This window comes from Ictidomys tridecemlineatus, chromosome X (genome assembly GCF_052094955.1).
Source record: "Ictidomys tridecemlineatus isolate mIctTri1 chromosome X, mIctTri1.hap1, whole genome shotgun sequence".
Classification (NCBI taxonomy): Eukaryota; Metazoa; Chordata; class Mammalia; order Rodentia; family Sciuridae; genus Ictidomys; species Ictidomys tridecemlineatus.
Genome location: NC_135493.1, coordinates 112,592,696 through 112,614,138, shown reverse-complemented (window position 1 = coordinate 112,614,138; position 21,443 = coordinate 112,592,696). Strand labels below are relative to the sequence as shown.

General features: G+C 38.7%; 1 protein-coding gene across 8 annotated transcripts in view; it reads right to left on the bottom strand.

The window, feature by feature from the left end:
* Positions 1-21,443, bottom strand: part of Sh3kbp1 (SH3 domain containing kinase binding protein 1) — a 335,725-nt gene that overhangs the window by 80,671 nt on the left and 233,611 nt on the right. For all 8 annotated transcript variants that reach the window (XM_078035050.1, XM_078035052.1, XM_078035049.1 and 5 more), the window contains one exon: positions 15,514-15,608. In XM_078035050.1, the coding sequence (XP_077891176.1) occupies positions 15,514-15,608 (95 nt within the window). The remainder of the gene's footprint in view (positions 1-15,513; positions 15,609-21,443) is intronic.

Here is a 21,443-nt window from a genome sequence, read left to right as displayed (position 1 = left end):
AGTCATGATCCAGGGTTCAACTTCTTAAAAAAACTCCTAGCTTCTTATTGGACAACAATTGATATGCTTTTCTATATTGACATCTGATTTATCCATTTGACATATGTTAAATTATTTATTTATTCTAATTTGTTATACATGATGGCAGAATGCAATTCATTTCATATTACACATATAGAGCACAATTTCTCAAGTCACTGATTGTACACAAAGTAGAGTCACACCATTCATGTCTTCATACATGTACTTAGGGTAATGATGTCTAACTCATTCCACCATCATTTCTACCCCCTTGCTCCCTCCCTTCCCCTCCCTCCCCTTTGCTTTATCTAAAGTTCCTCCATTCCTCCCACTGCCCACATCGCCATTATGAGTCAGCATCCTCATGTCAAAGAAAACATTTGGCCTTTGTTTTTTGGGGATTTGCTTGCTTCACTTAGCATTATATTCTCCAACTTCATCCACTTACCTGCAAATGCCATGATTTTATTCTCTTTTAATGCTGAGTAATATCCCATTGTGTATATATACCACATTTTTTTTTATCCCATTCATCTACTGAAGGGCATCTAGGTTGGTTCCACAATTTAGCTATTGTGAATTGTGCTGCTATGAACACTGATGTAGCTGCATCACTGTAGTAGGCTATTTTTAAGTCCTTTGGGTATAAACCCAGGAGTGGGATAACTGGGTCAAATGGTGGTTCAATTACAAGTTTTCTAAGGAATTTCCATACTGCTTTCCATATTGGCTGCACTGATTTACAGTCCCACCAGCAATGTATGAGTGTGCCTTTCTCCCACATCCTTGCCAACACTTATTGTTTGTATTCTTAATAGCTGCTATTCTGACTGGAGTGAGACGAAGTCTTAAGAGTAGCTTTGATTTGCATTTCTCTAATTGCTAGAGATGTTGAACATTTTTTCATATATTTGTTGATTAATTGTATATCATCTTCTGAAAAGTGTCTATTCAGTTCCTTAGCCCATTTATTGATTGGGTTATTTGGTGTTTTTTTTTTTTTTGGTGTTTTTGAGTGCTTTATATATCCTAGAGATTAGTGCTCTATCTGATGTGCTTGTGGGAAAGATTTGCTCCCATTCTGTAGGCTCTCTATTCACCTCACTGATTGTTTATTTTGCTAAGAAGCAGCTTTTTAGTTTGAATCCATCCTGCCTGCCTGCCCAGTGCCACCACATCCTGGAGTTCCATTTGACATATTATAAAAACAGTTAACAAAAAACTAGATGGGTAACACATCAAAAGTAAGCACACTTCCTGTTAGCCATGCCAGTTTTTTTTTTTTTTTCCTTGAGACAGAGTCTCACAATGTTGCCCAGGCTGCCTCAAACTCCTGGACTCAAGCAACCAATCCTCCTGCCTCAGCCTCCCAAATAGCTGGGACTACAGGTATGCACCACTGTGCCCAGCTTGGCTATGCCAATATTAACTGAAGCAAGTATTGATGCCATGTCTTTTACAAGCTACCCATACCATACCTCACATTTTCCTGCTTCTTCTTTGATCTAGTCATGTGTGATTACATGCTCTCAAAACCTGGCTACCTTGTTCAGAGACTGGATTTTGTTGTCTTTCTTGTGAGGGTATTGAGTTTTGTTACTATGGAAAAGTTGCTTTCAGATAAGATTGACTTAGGGGCTGGGGTTGTGGCTCAGTGGTATTGCACTCATCTGGCATATGTGAGGCACTGGGTTCGATCCTCAGCATCACATAAAAATAAATAGAACAAAATAAAGGTATTGTTTCCATCTACAACTAAAAAAATGTTTTTTGTTTTTTTTTAAAGATTGACCTAACAAGGCTTGCTTTTTTAGTCTTTGTTAGGGTGGGTCTAAGGTAGCACTATATCTATGGTTGACTTTTCTGGGTTCTCAATTGGATGCCTGGGGTGTTCAGCATTCCTCATTTTTCTACTCTGCTTGACCAGAACTCCAGCACCCCCCATCACTGATGAACTCTGGGATATCCACTCAGCTTCTGAAACTCTTTTTCGGCATAACTCATTCCCCTCTACAGTTTCCTGCCTGCAAACTCAAGCCACCCCAGCAGCCTGAATTACAATTTGTTTCCTCTATCCCATAAATCTGCTGCTCTTTGTTTGGGCTCCACTGCCCCTACAATTTGCAAAGTTCCCCCCAGGCAAAAAGCCAGAGTTGATGTAAAACTCATTTTTATGCTTCCCTTCTCTCCAGCACCACATTTTGGTACTATATATTGTCCAGTGCTAGAAACAGATGCTTCCTATACTTTGTTGAATTTTAGAGTTGTCTCTGGCAGGAGAGTTAAGGCTAAAACTCATTACTCTACCATAGCTTCAACCAGAAATCATATACTCCTTTGAAGATTGTTTCTTTAATTAGAGTGAATTTATTTTATTTTAGATAAGAGAACTTTAAGCTCTATCTTTTTTGTTTGTTTTAATATTTTTTTAGTTGTTGATAGACCTTTATTTTATTTATTTATTTTTATGTGGTGCTGAGGATTGAACCCAGTGCCTCACACATGCTAGGCAAGCACTTTACCACTGAGCCACAAGCCCAGCCCTAAGCTCTATCTTTAAAAGTCTAAGCTATTTCAAGGTCTAATTGACAAAAAAAAAAAAAAAAAAAAAAAAAAAAAAAGAAAGAAAGAAAGAGAGAAATGATATCTGAAATAAAGGTACACAACTTAAAAAAAAAAAAAACCTGTATGTACCTTTAAGTTGTGGGTGAACCTCTATTTTTATTTATATATTTTTATGTGGTACTAAGGATCCAATGCAGTGCCTTACACACGCTAGGCAAGCGCTGTACCACTGAGCCACAACCCTAGCACCAAGGGTTTTTAATTTTCATGTAGTTTCTATTGTTAGCATATGAACTTCTCTCTAATAAGAAAATTAAAGCATTCCCTAACATAAAGTAGAGCCATTGTTAAGCATCTTTATATGGGAAGATAAATACGTGCCACCCAATCTTTTTCAGAAAATGGCACACATAAAATATTTTATTAATTCTTATAATTTTATTAATAATAATTCATTCTACTAGAGGCCAAGAATATTTGGAGGTCATCATCCTTGATGGAATTCTAACCACCTAAGGCCCTTTCCATCTACTCTGGGACACTGAGGAGGTCACTTTTCTAACTCTATAATCTGCTGATAACACATGGGTTAAGAAATACTACAGGAGGAAAAAAAAAAAAAACTTTTGAGTGCAGATGTCACTAAGAAATGAGAAAAAAAGCTTAAGCCAAACCTCAGTCTTCATACAAAAAAATAGAACTATCATAGGCACTGAGAATCAGAGACCAGAATCAGGAAAGGTGTGGTGGGTAGGGTGGAAGGTGGGGGGTGCACACAATAGAGGACAACCAAGGACAGAAACCTCAAAGGCCTCTATGCTCACAGTCAGTTTCCCTCTTAGAAAAAGATGTTTCTGTCTGGAGCCTCTTCAGAGACTAGAACTCATGTTGGCCCAACTCCAGGGTCACCATTCATATTGGGTATCTCCTGGAGTTGTGGGGTATGGCTGTGTAGTTTGTACATGATGAATATATATGAATTGCTTCTTGATTTTATTTGTGGTATACACGATCTTAAGTCTTCTCAGAAAAAGGATATACTTTAACTTTTTTTCTAATAGCAGAATGAAAGACTTTCTGCTTCCATAAATCCACTTCAAAAGTCAGTAAGTAGTATTTCTTTTCCCTGTAGTAATGTGAAAAGGAAATACTTATATAGACAGGGGCCTTTCAGTGTCCTTGTAACCTGGCTTAAAGCACAAGAAACATTAACTGTATCTGAAGACATGTAAATCATACACAGAATATAAATCATTAATAAGATAACACTTTTACATTTTTTTCTGCTCATTCAAACATAATCAAATATTTGAACTTATATTTCAAAATGTTTTCATAGAAACTCCCTATTTTCTCCTTGCTAGGTCTTTTACATTGAGATGACCACTCCATGCTAAAGCTTAAAAGCTATTTCTGATGGCGCCTTTGGCTTATCCATAGCACATGGCTAAATGTACAGTTTACTTCTCAAGGACATGCGTCCTGTAGCCGAGTTTTCATTTTCATTTTATATTTAGGGAACTATGTGGGCTCTGCATCCAAATACATACTTTTCTTCTATTAAAAGGAGAGCAGGGATGACAGAACATCAATTTGCTTCATTGATAAAGATAGTGGCATTCAAAGAGCATCTTTCATTATGTTTTCAGATATTTTTCCTTAGCTCCTGCACCACCTCTAAGAGATATAAATAGGGCAGTGAAGAAGGGGGAGGAGGTGGTAATCTTCATTTCACAGATAAAGGCTAGGAACACTTAAGAGGTGAAGGGCACAGTCATACTCATTTTGAAGGTCAAGCATAATGAGATAGGGCTGGGTTGTAGCTCAGTGGTAGAACATTTGCCTAGCACATGTGAGACACTGGGTTGGATCCTTAGCACCACATTAAATAAACAAAATAAAGGTACTGTGTGCATCTATAATTTAAAAAATATATTTTAAAAAAAGAATACCACAGACAGCTGCAGGAGCTATTAGTAAATTTCTACCTTCTACTTCCATTCTTCACCAGGATAAACCTATATTCTTTTAAGAAATTTCTCCATTAGGAAAACATTTCTTGGCCTAAAATTTTGTTTGGGGCCTTTTTATCTATACCTAGCCAATTTTGCTTCTAGGCCAGGGAAGTGAGTGAAAAATATACTTCTCAGGCCAAATCCAGGCCCTCAGGCTGCTCAGCTGAGTCCCAGTCAGACCAGTGGAGTATGGCTACATCTGTCCATGGCTCTGGGGAACAAGAGTCACAAGGGCAAGGAAAGTTTCCAATATAGAAGATCCATGGCCTTATATTATAAAAGATATTTTTGGAAAGTCTCAGAATAAAAACAAGGACCTTGAAATTCATGCAATTACTTACCAGGTGATTACTAATTAAATATTGGGGCTCAGATGGGCTTGTAGGAGAACAGGGTGGGCAACAACATTCTCTGAATAGTGTTTTTGTAGAGCAAAAGTTTTGAATTTTGTTCAAGTCCAAATTGACAGTTATTTTTTATGGATTGTGCTTTTAGTATCATGTCTAACAACTCTTTCCTTCTTTGTTTTCATAAGTAACTTTTCATGTTTTGTGTTTTCACATACATCTATGGTATGGTATGTTGAGTTAATCTTTGCATAATGTGTGAGATTTAGATTGGAGTTCACGTTTTGCCTATATACGTCCAATTATACCAGTACCATTTCTTGAAAAGATCATCTTTTTTCTCTTAAATGATCTTTGCGCGCATATATATATATATATATATTTTTTTTTTTTAAGAGGAATTGAACCCAGGGGGTACTCTACTACTGAGCCACATCCCCAGCCCTTTTTACTTTTTATTTTGAGACAGGGTCTCACTAAGTTGCCCAGGCTAACCTGGAACTTGTGATCCTCCTGCCTCAACCACCTGAATTACTGGGATTACAGGTGACCGATGCCCAGCATGCCTTTGCAGTTTTGCTGAAAATTAACCAGCTGGATTTTTATGGTCTATTTCCAGATATTTCATTTCAGGGGTCAGCAAACTACAGCCTAAGGGCCAAAAGCTAAGAATAAGTTTTGCATTTTTAAATATTTTTTTAAAAGTCAAAAGAAGGATAATATTTCAATGAATAGGAAAATTTCATGATATTCAAATTTAAGCATCCAAGACTGCGATTGTGGCTCAGTGGTAGAGCACTTGCCTAGCATGTGTGAGGCACTGGGTTCGATCCTCAGAGCCAAATAAAAATAAATAAAGGTATTGTGTCCATCTGCAATTTAAAAATTAAGCATCCATAAATAAAGTTTCATTGAAATTCAACCATGTCCATTAATTTACCTCTATGGCCATTTTCCCTCTACAGCAGTAGAATAGTAATTCTGACTGAGACTGAATGGTCCACAAACCCTAAAATGCCTTCTGACCCTTTATAGAAGAAGTTTGCCAAGCCCAGTTTTAGGATATGAGGATCCTTATAAGCATCCATGCAGAACCTCAGGGCTCTCTCAATGCCACTATAAAAAAAAACACTGAAAGGACAGAAGCTTTAAATAGAACCTCTGAAAGCCCTGAGGAAGGCAGAAAAGGAATGCATTTAATAGCCGGCTACCCTTTCCAACTAGGACTAAAATAAAAAGCCTTAAGTAAAGCTATTCTTGAAGGATGAATCTTGCCGCACTATACAGTTAACTATGAAATGAAGAAATTTTAAGACTAAATGGTTTAAATGGCTTTTTTTCTTGAATATTTCTGTGAGTCACAAACTAAGAAAAAAATGTTTGTAATATAAAGAATGACAGGTTAAGGACATGAATATGGGATATTTTTATAAAAATTAATTGGAAAATGATGCATTAATTTTTCAAATTTGGTTCTTTCTAAAATGCAGAATTAGCAGAGATTAAATCATATCAGCAGAGACTGAAAAGGAGGAAAATATTCAGGTATGAGAATGGTTGGGAAACACATTCTCATATGCTCCTGTGGGGAGACTGAACTGGCACAGTCTTTCAGAACGTCATTTAAATGCCCTCAAAATGCAGTGATGCAGTAGCACATTTGGCAATTTTATCTTCAGGAAATAATAACAACTAACATTCATATAGCACTTTTTATGAGCCAGGTTTTCTAAGTGCTTTACCTACTGTCTTAGTCTGTTTTGTGATGCTATAATAGAATATCCAAGACTGAGTAATTTATAAAACACAGATTTGTTTCTTATAGTTCTGGAGGCTTCCAAGGTCAAGAGGCCTTTGTCTGCATCACTCCATGGTGGAAGGTGGAAAGGCAAGAAAGCATGCATAAGAGAAAGGGGAAAGGGGCCAAACTTACGCTTTCAGGATTGCCAGAACATACTCTGGCAATAATGTACCCATTCCCATGATAATAGTGGTAACCCATTTATGAGGGCAGAACCCTCTTGACCTAATTACCTCTTAAAGGTCCCACATCCCAACACTGTTGCACTGGAAATTAAGTTTCCCACATATGAACTTTGACGGACACAAATTAATCTTTACAACACCCGGAGATAGGTGTTATTATTACCCCATTTCACAGATGTGGAAACTGAGGCACAGAACGATGGGCAACCTGACCAAGGTTACACAGTTCATAGACAATAACAGAAATAATTATGGGCATCAAGACTTATATGGGCAAGGTGATGATTGTGTGAAAAATGGCCTAAAATAGAGAAAAATGAAATAGGTAAATATAAAAAAGATCATAGTATTCCCTCCATACATTAGGACACTAAGGACTTGTTAGTATGTTGCCAAAAATAATCATGATATATTCTGGACAATAAGGGTGAATAATATGATCTTATTTTTACTTTAAACTGTAGTTATGTGCATGTGTAGGCAAAGTCTGAAAGAATATCTGCTAAAATATTAAGGTATGAGAAGGTAGTAAGGTCATGGGTAATTTAGAATTTTCATTGTATTTATCTTTTTTTGTTTTAATTTTTTTCCAAGAGTTAAGTATTTTAAAATTTTAATACATTACTGAAAAGCATATTCCATGCCACTTTTGATCTCAGAAAACATGTTTTAATAAAATATGTATGGGAATGTAAAGAGCTTTGAGATACTTAATAAGACAGGGGCCATACAACTATAACAAATGACTTGTATCCTAAGAAAAGTTAAAATAAATAATGAAGAAGAATTTCAGGCAAAGTACTGACATTAATTTAAGGACAGTTCAATACACTAAGAAAAAATATTAAGTCACCAGGCATTTTTTTTTCTTCTTCTTCTTATAATAACTTATCATAGCAGTAATAATGATTCAACTTTGATGATTCTAAAGCAGTTTCAGCCACACATCTCAGTTAAACCTCACAACACCTGTCTTAGGATAATACAAATAGAAAGGTTGGAAATAGAAAACAAAAAAAGGGGGAGTTTCTCTAATTCCTTAAGATACCTGCAGAATTTTCTGTGTGTTGTGGTGGTGGGGGAGGTATGCTTCAAGATGCTGTCATCAGGATTACTGATGCCCTGCTACTTAAGCATAGCACTCTGGAGTAATAAGACAATTAAGACTGAACAAATATAGAACAGCCCCTTTAGACAGTGTCATGTAATTTGTGGAGACACATGAACCTAGGAATTTGCATCAAATGCAAACTCATCTGTCCATGATACAAAGGAAAATTCTGTAATAATGAGCATCAAAATTTTGGAATGGCACTGTTTTGACTATCTACTGTTAAAGTAAAAAGAAATTTCTTCCCATCTCAGGCCCTATATTTACCATCTTCATCTAATTCAAAATCGTGTGTTTGTGAAAGTAAACAAGCTTGGTGAAGAAGAGTTCTAATCAAATGCACTCAGGATGTCATGTTTTTCTTTCCTACCACAGTATCTTGGCTGCTTTTAAGAGGAAGACAAACCAGCAGCCAACTGTAATCCCTTGGGCTTCTAATCCCTTGAGGAGGAGCTATATTGTGACTTCTCTCTTGAATAAGGACATATGCAGTCTAACAAGACAGGCCATACTGCAGGAAACACATTCTATGACATAAATGACTCATTTGCTGAACACTGACATTTTTCAAAAGTGTACAAACTGAGATGATCCCAGACCTGTGCTTAACTTTTTCATTCACTCATAAAACATGTCCTTCTAATGGGTCTGTCAGCATGTCATCACATTCAGGGTGACACCTGCTAATTTACTCCTCACCCTTGAAACCACATTTAATCCTAGCATTTTAGCTCTGCTAAAAGCTTCAGCAGTTCAGAAAGAAGGGGTCAAGGCCAGCAATCTAACTAGCCAATTGGCTTTCTTATACCAAGCTAAAGATCTTTCTTGAGATGCCCAAAGTCACTTCTCTTGGTGGAGGCAACCTTACTTCCTGGGGAGTGGGAAGCAAGGAAGTCTGAAATATTTTTCCCATAAATGTTTCAATGAATTGATGAGAAAGAGGCAGGAAGGGGAAATAAACACGAGAACAAACAAACAAACAAACAAAAACATATAGTCATAGGACTTAGGAAGTAGCTCAGGACGCTTGCCTTTCTTTTTTGTCATAGTAACAGCAAGCAGAAACCTAAGTGATACCTGGGCCTTGAGGAAAAGAAGAAAGTAAAACACACTAGATATGGGAAGAATGTGGAAAACAGCCGTGAGAGAGGGGGGCTTCAGGCACAAACAGAACTGCACTTAGTCCTGGGCTGGGCTTGTCATTTCCTTTTCATTGGGTATCATTTCATTTCTGGGCAGGTGACCATGGAATCAGAAAGTCATGGATGATGTAGAAAGCATTATAAACGTGCACAAACAGAGGCACTGGGGACTGAATTAAAAGAAGATATATTCCATGCTTTTATAATTATGTCAAAATGGATTCTACTCTCACATATAACTAAAAAAAATCAAATAAAAAGGAGAAGAAGCATGACATTCAAAATGCAAGACTCAAACCAATGGATGGGGGTAATGGCATGCTAATGTTGTTCTACAAGTAATAATGATAATGTCGCTAATTTAGAAAGGAAACTCCACCAACAGTTGCCCTGGATATCCAGCAACAACAGGCAAGTCTCAAAGAGTGGATAACAGTCACCTCTGGGAGTGACTGAGCCCCATCTACTACAAATATCCAATGTCCTGCCCAGCTCTCAAGTCCCACAAGCACTCAAACAAGGAGTCAGGAGACCTCTGCCCTGGCTCTGCCACAGACTTGCTGGGAGTCCTTTGAGAGAGCTGCTTCCGTGCTCTGGCTCTCTTGTTGCTCCTTTGTGATCTGGAGACAACGTTCATGGTCCCATGTGACCCCCCAGCACTGTTGTGAGGAAAAGGCAAGATGCTAAGCTCCTGAGATACTTGTGAAGAGAAAATGATGATGCCAAAGGACCTGGGCTGTGTTGACAGCACCCAGAATCCTACACTGGGAAGATCTAGTTAGTATTCAGCTAAATACTTTCAGCCATTATCTGGGAAAGGAGGGAGGAAAACATGTTGAGGTAGAGATGAAAGAAGCTGGGTGAGTTTTACCATTCAGTTCTACTCTGCCCCCACAGCAGAGTAACTAACTCCAAATATTTGGAACTGGGAAAAGACAAACCTCTCAGTTTGCAGTTTTTGTTTTCCCACTGCATTCCAAGCATCCAGCATAAACTCCTAGCACACCATAAACCCCTTTTAGCAAATCAGTGAATGAATGAATGAATGAATGCACAAACATTGAGAGGGGAAGAAAACAGGGTACAAATTAATATTGCTGCCAATAATCCCCAGTGTAGAACAGGTCCAATCCCCAGTGTAGGTCCAAAGAAAAATGACTATTAGAGGTGTTGCTAACTATCTTTAGTAACTCTCTGGGTCCCACTCCTTCCTTAGGGTGTATCTATTGTTTCCCTTTCATGAACATTGGTGGTAGATTATGTCATCTCAATCCCCTTCCTTCCATCTCCATCACTCCATGATTTTAGTCAATACTATAATCTTTCTAAGCATGGATCCTGATGTTATCAAACAAGCATGTAACAAGGAAGACATAAGGGTAGTGCATATTTTTAAGGGTCAAAGACACAGCTAACCAAGGAAGATAATTTTATAAGCAAGACCTAAAGATTTTTGTTTACAAAGGGGCCAATAGGAATTCCTTCCTCCTGGTTAGAAAGGACCATAAACAAAGGTCCAATGTTCTGAGGCTGGGAGGCTGTTGACCAAGAGGAGGTATACTGCCTCTCCACATCTGGGCTCATTCTGTCCCAAGTGGCAAGGGTCCCATTCAGTACAGCCTCTAAGGGCTGACAGTCTTAGAGCTAAGCCTTGACCTGGCTCCCACCAAGCAGCCCTGAGTCCTCCTCCAGGGATCTTCTCTATTTTGAAACCAGACCCAGAGGCTTCTGAACTTTCCCAAACATCCTCTGAGCACAAATCAGGAAGGCAGGGATGGGGGCGGCAGGAACACAGACGCAGGAGCTATTTTTGAGTGACTGGAAATAAAAGCTAAACACAGGTGTGTTCTGCACAAGTGGAAATGTTCCCAAATCCACAAGAATTCTTTATAAATAAACTAAAAAACAAATCATTCAGCTTGCCACATCTCAGTTTCCAGGGACACACACAAATAGTTTAGGTCTTTGCACATTATTTCAGGAACCATAGAGGGCTTATAGACTCCCACTAAAGGTGTCTGACTCATTTTCTAGAAAGCCACAAGAACTGACAATCTAGGGCTAAAAATGAGGGCAACTCCAGCTCTGTGACTCCTGCCACAGCATGGAAAAGCAGGGCAAAGGGAAACCCACCCCAACTGACTACAAAAGGCAGTATCAGCAGAATTCAAGGCCAATGGAGAATCTCATAGCAAATGCAATTGAATTTAGAGAACAGCAATTTAGGTCTTTTACCTCAAAACTGAAACATACAACACATACGCATATCAAAATGCACATTAAGCCGGGCACGCTGGTGTATGACTGTTAACACCAGTTACTTGGGAGGCTGAGGCAGGAGGATCACAAGTCGCAGGACAGCCTCAGAAATTTAGTGAGACTCTGTCTTAAAATAAAAAATAAAATGGTCTGGAGATGTAGCCCAGTGGCAGAGCACCCCTGGGTTGAATCCTGAGTAGCCCAAAAATGCATATTAAACAAAGCAGGGTGAATGTATTTATAATAGTATATAATCATCTAAATTAACTTCTGGGTGACTCCTGAATTTAGAGGAAGAAGTATTTTCTAGAATGTCGCCAGGGTTATAGGCTCAGACTCCATTTTTACAGCTTTCAGCAAGCTAAATATTTAGGGCATGTTTTCCTTCCAAATTCTTGCTAAAATTATACCCACTGTGAATTCTTAATTATTTTAAGTGGATTTCTTCTCTCTCTCTCTCTCCCCCCTCCCTCTACCATTTTTACCTACTTAATGTCATAGTACTCCAGCCCTAGCAGCTAAATCCAGACACAAGAGCCCTTGATTCCCATCTCTGAAGTCCAAGAAATAGCAGTTGAAGTTGAATTAACAATTCTTAGGCTTATGGGTACCACTGGCAGAATCCTTCCTGCAAGAGGTGTTTTGAACATAGTGTCTTAGTAATTCCCTACAGCAGCCCTGTGAGGTCAGCTCTGTGGCCTTTACACTATGGCTGAGGACACTGAGGCTCAGAGGGGTTAAGTTTCATGCCCCAAAACACACAGCCAGGAACTATGGAGCTGAGATTCAAATCCTGGTTTCTCTGAGCTGGTAGCCTACATGACTTGTATCTTAACATGCCGTTTCCGACAAACTAGAATGCTAGGTCAAGGATGGCAGGAATTTTATGGGAATAAAAATAAAACCTGCACCAGTACAGGACGCAAGAGACCCGATTTCCCAGAAGATCATATAAAATAATAATAAAAACATAATGTTAGAGCACTAGGAATTTTTGTTAAATAAGCTCAAAATGGGCTCAAGTACATGAGTGAAGACTGGCTGTTATTAGCTCTCAAAGAGACAGTTCAGCGGGTAGGCAGAGGACAGCCCAGGAAGCAGGAACACACATGCTTTTTAGGATCAGATTTCTGAGGACACAAGAGCAGGATGGGGACACAGGAGGTTCCTGCAGAACAGTCACAAGGACCAAGGCCAGAAAGGGACTGTGGCAGAATGCCTGAGGAAAGGAGTGTCAGCAATCATTGTCTTGATTTTTCCAAAAAGGAAAGAGAAACTACCCAAGATTGGTTGGTGCACAGAGGTCATGTGAGCACAGCATTATTACAGGATGACAAGAAGAAGGGGCTGAAGTGCTACCGATGAGGCAGATAGAGCATGAATGGAGTTGGAAAAAGCATCCTTTACCACCCTAGGGCTTTCCTCTGGACCAGGCACAGAGAAGGAGGCTGGACCACTGCTTATTGGGCCCACAGGCCTGGGCTGTGTCTACATGGACAGGAAGGGGCAGGGATACCGGTAAACAGCTTGGGGGAGGGGGCAGTGTATAACCAGGGGACCAAGTGTCAAAACAATACATGCACTCTAGGATCAGTGTGTAAGTCAGGTTGAGGGATTAAGTGTACACAGGAGATGACAGCAGCACATTTTGCAAATGTAGTATCAAACTCCTTCTGAATACATTAAATAAAATCAATGAAAGTAGAGAAATGGGATGCAACAACCCTCTGGATACTCTTGAAAGCAGCCTGCTACTCTGGTCTATTCATGTTTCCCTACTGGGTGACTTAGACTGGTAGATGTTCCCCGAAAGGTCTTCGGAAAAATCGGATTCCTTTTATCAGACTAGATCTTTATTTTTTAAATATTTATTTTTTGTTGTAGTTGGACACAATACCTTTATTTTATTCATATATTTTTATGTGGTGCTGAGGATCGAACCCAGGGCCTCGCATGTGCTAGGTGAGCGCTCTACCACTGAGCCACAACCCCAGCCCTCAGACTGGATCTTAAACTATGAGGTTAAGGACAAAATCATCAAGATGAATATGTTCTTGTTGGGTGTGGTGATGCATACCTGTAATCCCAATAGCTCTGGAGGCTGAGGCATGAGGATCACAAGTTTAAATCCAGCCTTAGCCACTTTGAGAGGCCCTAACCAACTTAGTGAGACCCTCTCTCTAAATAAACTACAAAAAAGGGCTAGGAATGTTGCTCAGTGGTTAAGTGCTCTAGGTTCAATCCCTGGTACAAAAAAAAAAAAAAAAAAAGAAGATGAATATGTTCTCATCATGACATGGACTCAAATGGCAAGGAAGGACTGGGTTATGATGTGTTAAGATACAAATCAACATGTTCAGGTAAGAGATTAACCATGGTGTTTTTTTCTTTTCTCAAACCCTATTAAATTTTATGGGCACAACAGATTTAAAATTAAAAAGAAGAATAAAAAAGAGCAGACTGGGTTGGGCATGATGGCACATGTCTGTAATCCCAGCAGTTTGGAAGGCTGAGACAGGAGGATTTTGAGTTCATAGCCAGACTCAGAACTTAGTGAGGCCCTGTCTCTAAATAAAGTATAAAAAAGAGCTGGGATGTAGCTCTGTGGATAAGCACCTCTGGGTTCAATCCCCAGTACCAAGAAAAAAAAAGGGGGGGGGCTATCCCCTCCTCTAAAAACAAAACCAAAAATAGGGCAATGAGCCCCACCTGCCTTCAAAAAATGGCATCTATTTAATTCTCTGGTTGCTTTATCATTATGGGGGGTGGGGGAACACTCCATCCCTTTCCCTGTATTACTAAAATCAATTATTGGTGCTAATTATTAAAGCATTTGTATTATGCTTCATGCCTGTTTAACAACTTCCTTATCCTGTTTGTTTGGTTACAGGTCTGATTAAAAACAGGAATGCACAATGCATAAGAGAGCAGCCCAAAGGAGGCCAGCAGAAGGATGAGGGGAGGGGTGGTTTAAAAAAAAAAAAAAAAAGGAAGAACCGTTCCTGCTTCACTTGCAGAAAGGAACTAACAGCAAGGCAAGCATCTTCCCCTCCTCTCATTTCCTCCTGCCACATTCAACACCCACAGAACTATACTGAAATAACTTAAGGGTAGAATATTTCACAGGTAAAAAGATGGACGAGTTTTTAGGTAATCTGCAAAATGGAATAATTTTGCTATTCCAGATAGGTGTCTGCAAAGCTCCACTTTGATACTGAGTCCTTGAAAGGACCAGCTCTTCCCCTAAAATACATCTGACCTTTGGCAAGCTACTTAACCTCTGGGATCCTCGATTCCCTCGCATTTTTGGAATAGGCTCTTCAAACACAATCTCCAAAGCTATTTCCTAGAAGTAGCTGACCTTAATCATAAAGGCAAATCCCACTGACCATCATAAAACTCTGTACATCAGAGAAAAGAACAAAGAGTTCTAGGAATCACTTGAATAATATGACTCAACTAGCGACTTGGTGAGGAGTGCTGCATGAATGCAGAAATGGTATGTGGTCAAGACCCGGCAAACCGCATGGCTTCACTCGGATTTTATAGCTCTCCTGGTGTTTACAGGGCTCTGGCTGTAATGATAATAAAATTGTCCAACCTTCTTAGTCCAAACAAGACAAGCAAAATTCTCTCAGGCACTTTACCTGTCTTTGATCTGTAGAGCAAACATTCTTTGAGTGTTTTCTGCCTGTGAGGCATGACCAGTCTTTTTAAAGCCCCTCTTGGGTCCTTCATGACACAGAGCTTTGCAGCCCAGCTGCTGTAGAGGGCAAAACCTATAGCCAAGCAGGCTGCTTCCTGAGCTATTCCTTCTGGGATAGACTTTTTCTACAGGGCTATGCAAATCTACAACTGGTCCTAAGGCAAACAGAAACCTATTCTATTCTCAAGTTCATTCATTCACCTAGACTTAATCTGATCAAAGGAAAAAATACAAATTCTTTCTCCCAAGGTCAGGATCATGAAAACCAGGAGCTTCAAAGGCTAAAGCAAAACTTTGTATTATTCCATGGACACACCAAAACACTCCACAGTTTAGAAGGCAAGAGAGAACCTTCATTTACCTTATTGATGAGAGTTACTATATCTCCTTCTTTGATTGTCAATTCATCGTCATTCTGTGCCTCATATGGAAATATTACTTTGCAGTAATCTTTGCCTGTAAGAAGAAAAGAAAACACAACCTTTAAGGTGTTTTATCTAATGAGCTACCCCAGGAGAAGGCACTCTCTGTCACATTAACATCAGAGAAAGGCACACTTAATAGGTAGGCTATTACAACTGCATAAAGCTAGCACCACCCTAAGAAAATTCCCGAAGAGTGTTCATTGTAGGTTTCATATTTATTCTCTGCATTCTTCCCCTCACAAATTGTGAACTGCCACTGGCTACTTTGCAGGAAGAAAGCAAAAAGTCATTCTTGGTTTCAGGAAAACAGATGTGTACCATTTTTTAAACTCTTTAGGTGCATGCATAAGCACACATCTACAGAGAGCAAAAAGCTTACATGTTGTCCTATTGCCTTCTTTCACACATTACAAAATCAGAAAAAGGATATTTATATATTATATAAAGCCAACATGGTATATAGAACAATGAAAAATTACATCATTATGGTATGTCTTAAGAGATAAATGTTGATATATTAGTGTGTGTATGTGTGTCAACCACAACAGCCAATGAATGCTGACAGAATATTCTTTATGCATATATGTGTGGGAAGGGATGAACCTGTTCCAATACATACCATGGTCTCTATGTGGGAACCTGCTTATTCACTGATGGGACTGTTGATTAGCCAGGAAATACATAATCCTCAAAGAGGGAAAAATACTAAGGCCACTCAAAATCAATTCAAGTATGTCCTGAATTATATGCTTTTGGAAATTTGTCTGACATCATATCACACCTGAAAGCACTGGTAAAGACAATAAAAACACGTGTAGGGGATTTGAGAAGTGAAGACTTAGAAAACTCAGCTTTTATGACTTAGGACAAGAGGTAGAAAGAAAAATTCAAGAACTAGTATCTACCAGAACAGGCATTTATTATTCTTGACCAGAGTCAATAAGTCTAATGGCTTTGAATATCCTTAGATATTTCCCAAGGCTTAGGCCAGTTCCTGCAGACAGATAATAACCTAAAGCTATATACATAAGTATCAATTATACTGTCCCTTTTATACTTTATGTCACTGAAATGCAGTTCTTTATTTTGGTGAACATCTCATCAATCAAAGATAATGATACATAAAATAAACGCAATTTAAAATCCATAATACAGACACACTGTGGTCTATGGTTGAGATATGACAAAGAGGGAGAGGAAAAAGGAAGGGAAAGGAGAGACAGAGGGCGAGGGGAAGAGAGAGGAAAAGGGAAGGGAGAAGGAGAAAGGATCACTTAGTTCTTTGCAGATGTCTTTGTTTTCTGTGCAGTGGCTTAAAGATATCATCATATCCCCTATCCTCATGTTGAAAACCCTGGACTTACGATGGCTTTTGCTCATTAACCTGTATTGAGGGACACGAATTCTAAATCCCATCAAGACCATTTTCCTAAACCCACATAGTTACAAATGTTCCATCTCTTTTTGATTAGGAGTAGCAAAAGCTTCCCTTATCTGAATTGGTCAAATGTTCTTTTCCTATTGACTGTGCTTGTAAAATATGACTACCTGACCTCAAAACTTAAAACAACACAAACACATACAGTATTACTAAAGAACTGCCCTGCAGGGTCCTTGCTTTAACAGTAATTCTTTGGATGGAAATCAGGGGACATTTCACAAAGAATTATCAGATGCCCATGGACAACAAAGAAAGAAGGGACAGGTCATACTTTATTCCTTTCAGTCAAAAAAGTTTAAAGTATGGGCTGGGGATGTGGCTCAAGCGGTAGCGCGCTCGCCTAGCATGCGTGCGGCCCGGGTTCGATCCCCAGCAGCACCACATACCAACAATGATGTTGTGTCCGCCGAGAATTAAGAAAAAATAAATAAATGTTAAAATTCTCTCTCTCTCTCTCTGTGCCCCCCTCTCTCTCACTCTCTCTTTAAAAAAAAAAAAAAAAAAATCTCAGGCTGAAACCTTTACCTACTCAATCTGAACCTGCATTTAAAAAAAAAAAAAAAAAAAGTTTAAAGTATGATAGACTGCTGTTGGTTGACTTCCCAGCAGCCATTAGCAGCCCACTTCCTGGTTCACAGAAGCCTAATTCATTCAGGCATTACATTCTGGAATGGAGAAGCCTTCCACAGCTCTAGGGAAGAGTAAAATCTGTCCAGGCAAGTAATTTTAACCTCACTCGCCTTTCTTGGTGATTGATCTAGGGTTAGACATGTGATCTACTTACAGCCAATGAAATGTGAGAGATACTCTGCTTGGGGTGGGGTGATTAGATTTTGTTTCCTGGTTAAAAGAGAGAAAAAAGACTTGGAAATAGCTGCCTCTGCCTTTTTGCTTTAAACATTGTTTTATCTTTGTTGGAAGGCAGGGCAATGTTTGCTCTGTTGCAATCATGCTTCAATTGTGAGAAGAAAGCCAAGAATTTGACACTGAGCTCTGACACTGCTGAGATGTCTTTCAAATGCACCAGCTTCAGGGGACTCTGGATCTCTTGTTAGAGGACTTAATAAACTGATTGTTGCTGGGTTGTGGCTCAGCGGTAGAGTGCTCACCTAGCACATGCCTAGCACATGCGAGGTGCTGGGTTCGATCCTCAGCACCACATAAAAATAAGTAAATAAAATAAAGGTATTGTGTCCAACTACAACTAACAAAAATAAATAAACTGATTGTTTACCACAACTTTGGGGTTGGGTAGGTATTCACTATTCAAAGCAGAAGGCACCCTGACATGAAGAAACTCCATAGAAGAGGAGAGAAATTTCCAGTTCACACTTTCAAAATACTTGGCATTATATTACATATAAGGCTCTTCGTATGTATCTCTGTCATCCTTTTCCTATGTTTTGGTGCCTATGAGCATCGATAAATGGCTGTGGAATTGACTGGTAGTAACAGTGGGAAAATACTGCCAAGAAAGTACTAACATGCTTTTTAAAATGTTTCACAGGGCCACTTTGCTTTATGCTTACAGTTTCCCTATAAGCTAAGAAGGGTAGGTGTCTCCTGCTTTACTGAAAAACAGTTTTAATGAAGGACAATTTAAATGCCATAAAATGCATCCATTTTAACTACACAGTTTGGTGTGTTTTGAAATATTTATGCAGTTGTGTGACCATCACCATATTGTAGTTTGGAATACTTCTACCCCACAGCTATGTTGTTTTGTGTGAGAGGCATTAGACAGAGAATTATCTAGAAAGTTTCATCTTTAGATAAAAGGAGGAGATAGTACTGCTAGTGGCTACTACCTACTACCACTCTCCATGAAGCAAGTTGCTGCTGCATGTCTTGCCCCTCTTTGCATCCCTAGAACCCCACAGAACTCTCATTTCTTGATTCTCAAATGATCCCTATAAAGTATTTCTGAGGGGCAGAAAGTAGGAGAAGAGGATTCTGGGCCAGGAATTAGGACACTCAGGACTGGGTTCCATCCCCATGGACCTTCTGGAGCATATGACCCATGCAATCATACATTGTCCTCAGGTATAAAATCAGGGATCAGCCACAGAGGGACAAGAGGAGGGTTTGGTCAATTTTAGCAGAACACTTTTAGCACATTAAATCTCCCTCCAGACCTCAAATATTAAACAACTAATAAAGAGCTGCTCTGATTAGTTCTTTATAGCTGAACCATAAAGAAGAATGAAATTATGTTACATGCAAGAAAACAGATGGAACTTGAGAACATTATGTTAAGTGAAATAAGTTAAACTCAGAAAGTCAAGGGTTGTATGTTTTCTCTTACATTTGAAAGCTAGAGAGGAAAAAGGAAAAGAAAGGTGGTGGGGGGAATCTCATGAAAACCCAAGGGAGAGCAATAGAATAGAGGAAAGGGACCAGAGGGAGGGAAGAAGGGAAGGAAAGGAGAAGTACTGGGGAATAATATTGGTCAAATCATATTGTTATCTTGTGTACATGAATGAAAATGTAACAACAAATCCCACCATTATGTACAACTATAATATACCAATAAAAATATGGGAAAAAAGAGAGTAGGACTGTACCATCTCCCACTCAGGTCCCCCAAAGCATGTCAATGATGCTCTGGGGGCTCCAACAAGCACACTGGGCAATAACTAAGTTCCTCATACAATTTATCAAAAATAAATGTAAACATGAAAGTTTATTAACTCCAATATTGTGATTGTAGTTTCATAATATATGCTTACTATTTCAATTCAAATATTTACTGAACCACCACCAAGAAGATACTGTGAGCTCTTGAGCCTGTGATATATGAGTAAGCCCTGCCACTCCCTCCTGTCCTTACATGGAATTGACAATTTAATGCCTAGAGAAAAGTAAGGGAAGAGGAGTGACAAAAAGAGATGAACACATACATAAACTGATTATGTTATATTGTGGTGTTTCAGAGAAAGGCAAGATTACATGCAGGACAGAGTTCACAAAAGAGGAAGCATTGGTATATCTTAAGAATACAATCCCAAATCAATTTTGGATGTGGAAAGATTATAATAAAGATTATGAATAGGGGCCAGAAATGGAGAAGGTAATGAAATTAATTTTTGGAGGCAGGAATTTTCCATCTATTCATCAATTTGATGGATTTAATTAGCCTTGGATCAAACAGGAATGAATTCATAGGCACACATAAAGAAAAAAGGCACAATTTATCCAGTGACTGAGCCGATTGTCTCTTTTTTTTCCTTAGGAAGATTTTAAAATACTAATGAATTAACATAAGACTGAAATCCTGAATTAGTTCTATAGCTTTTTTTTTTTTTTGTCTTAGAGTCCTTTAGAATCTTATAAAAAGCAATGACTATCTCTTTTCAGGAACAAAACACAATAAACCATACAATGAATGGAGAAAATGTACATAATATAAAAAGGTACAAGGATCCTGATGACATTACCTAAGTCTCAGATCAAGAGCCCCTGTATTGATTATCAGCTTTCAAATTTTAAGAAATTTGCTCAATTAAAAATCACAAGAAATTCTGTCATGATTCACACCCTCCCAAATCATTATTTCAAATCTCTAGACTTAGAAATTTACATTATAAAGATGGTTGAAGGAATTGAACTCACATGCCCATATCACATAATTCCTTTTAAGTGATTTTATGATCTAGTCAATAAAAAGTTCAACAAGAAAAAAAATCCCTCAGCTTAAACTATAAGCAGAATAAATAATTAACAAGTTGAACATACACACAAAGGACATAACATTAAATCCAGAAGAACTCTCTGAGCTCAGTCAGCTTTGGGATACAAAGATCAAAGTTCCATGTGCCACATTCAGAGTCTAGTAGGAAGCCTTCCAGAGCCATCAGCAATGGTGGAAAGCATCAGGATACACCTGGAAATAGTGTTTTCTTTTTCTTTGGGTCACAAGAACAAGAGTATCAAGTTCAGTGATATTTAATTTCACCAACATCATAATCAGAATTTCTCCCATTCAACTGTTATCTGAGACATTATTACTTTGTAATCCCTTATACAAAACCCCTGGGGACAGAATTTTTCAGGTTTTAGAAAGGAAATACACTGAACATACCATATAACATATAACACCCCCCTACACACACACACACACATACACACACACACACACACACACACACACACACACACACACACACCTGGAACTATTAAAGTTCTGCAGCAAATGGATGACTAGTCACCCCAAGCGACCAATAAAAGATGCATGTCAATCCGTCCAGGCAAAATTTTTTTTTTCACCCAATGAGCACTAAAACCTTTGAATTTCCAGAGCTTTTTGTATTTAGGCATTGCATGTAAGGGCATGGAATTCTATCATGTCCTGGAGAAGATGGAATAAAGTAAATAAGACTAGTATATGGTTGTCAGGGAGCTTATAATCAAGTAGAGGACATGAGG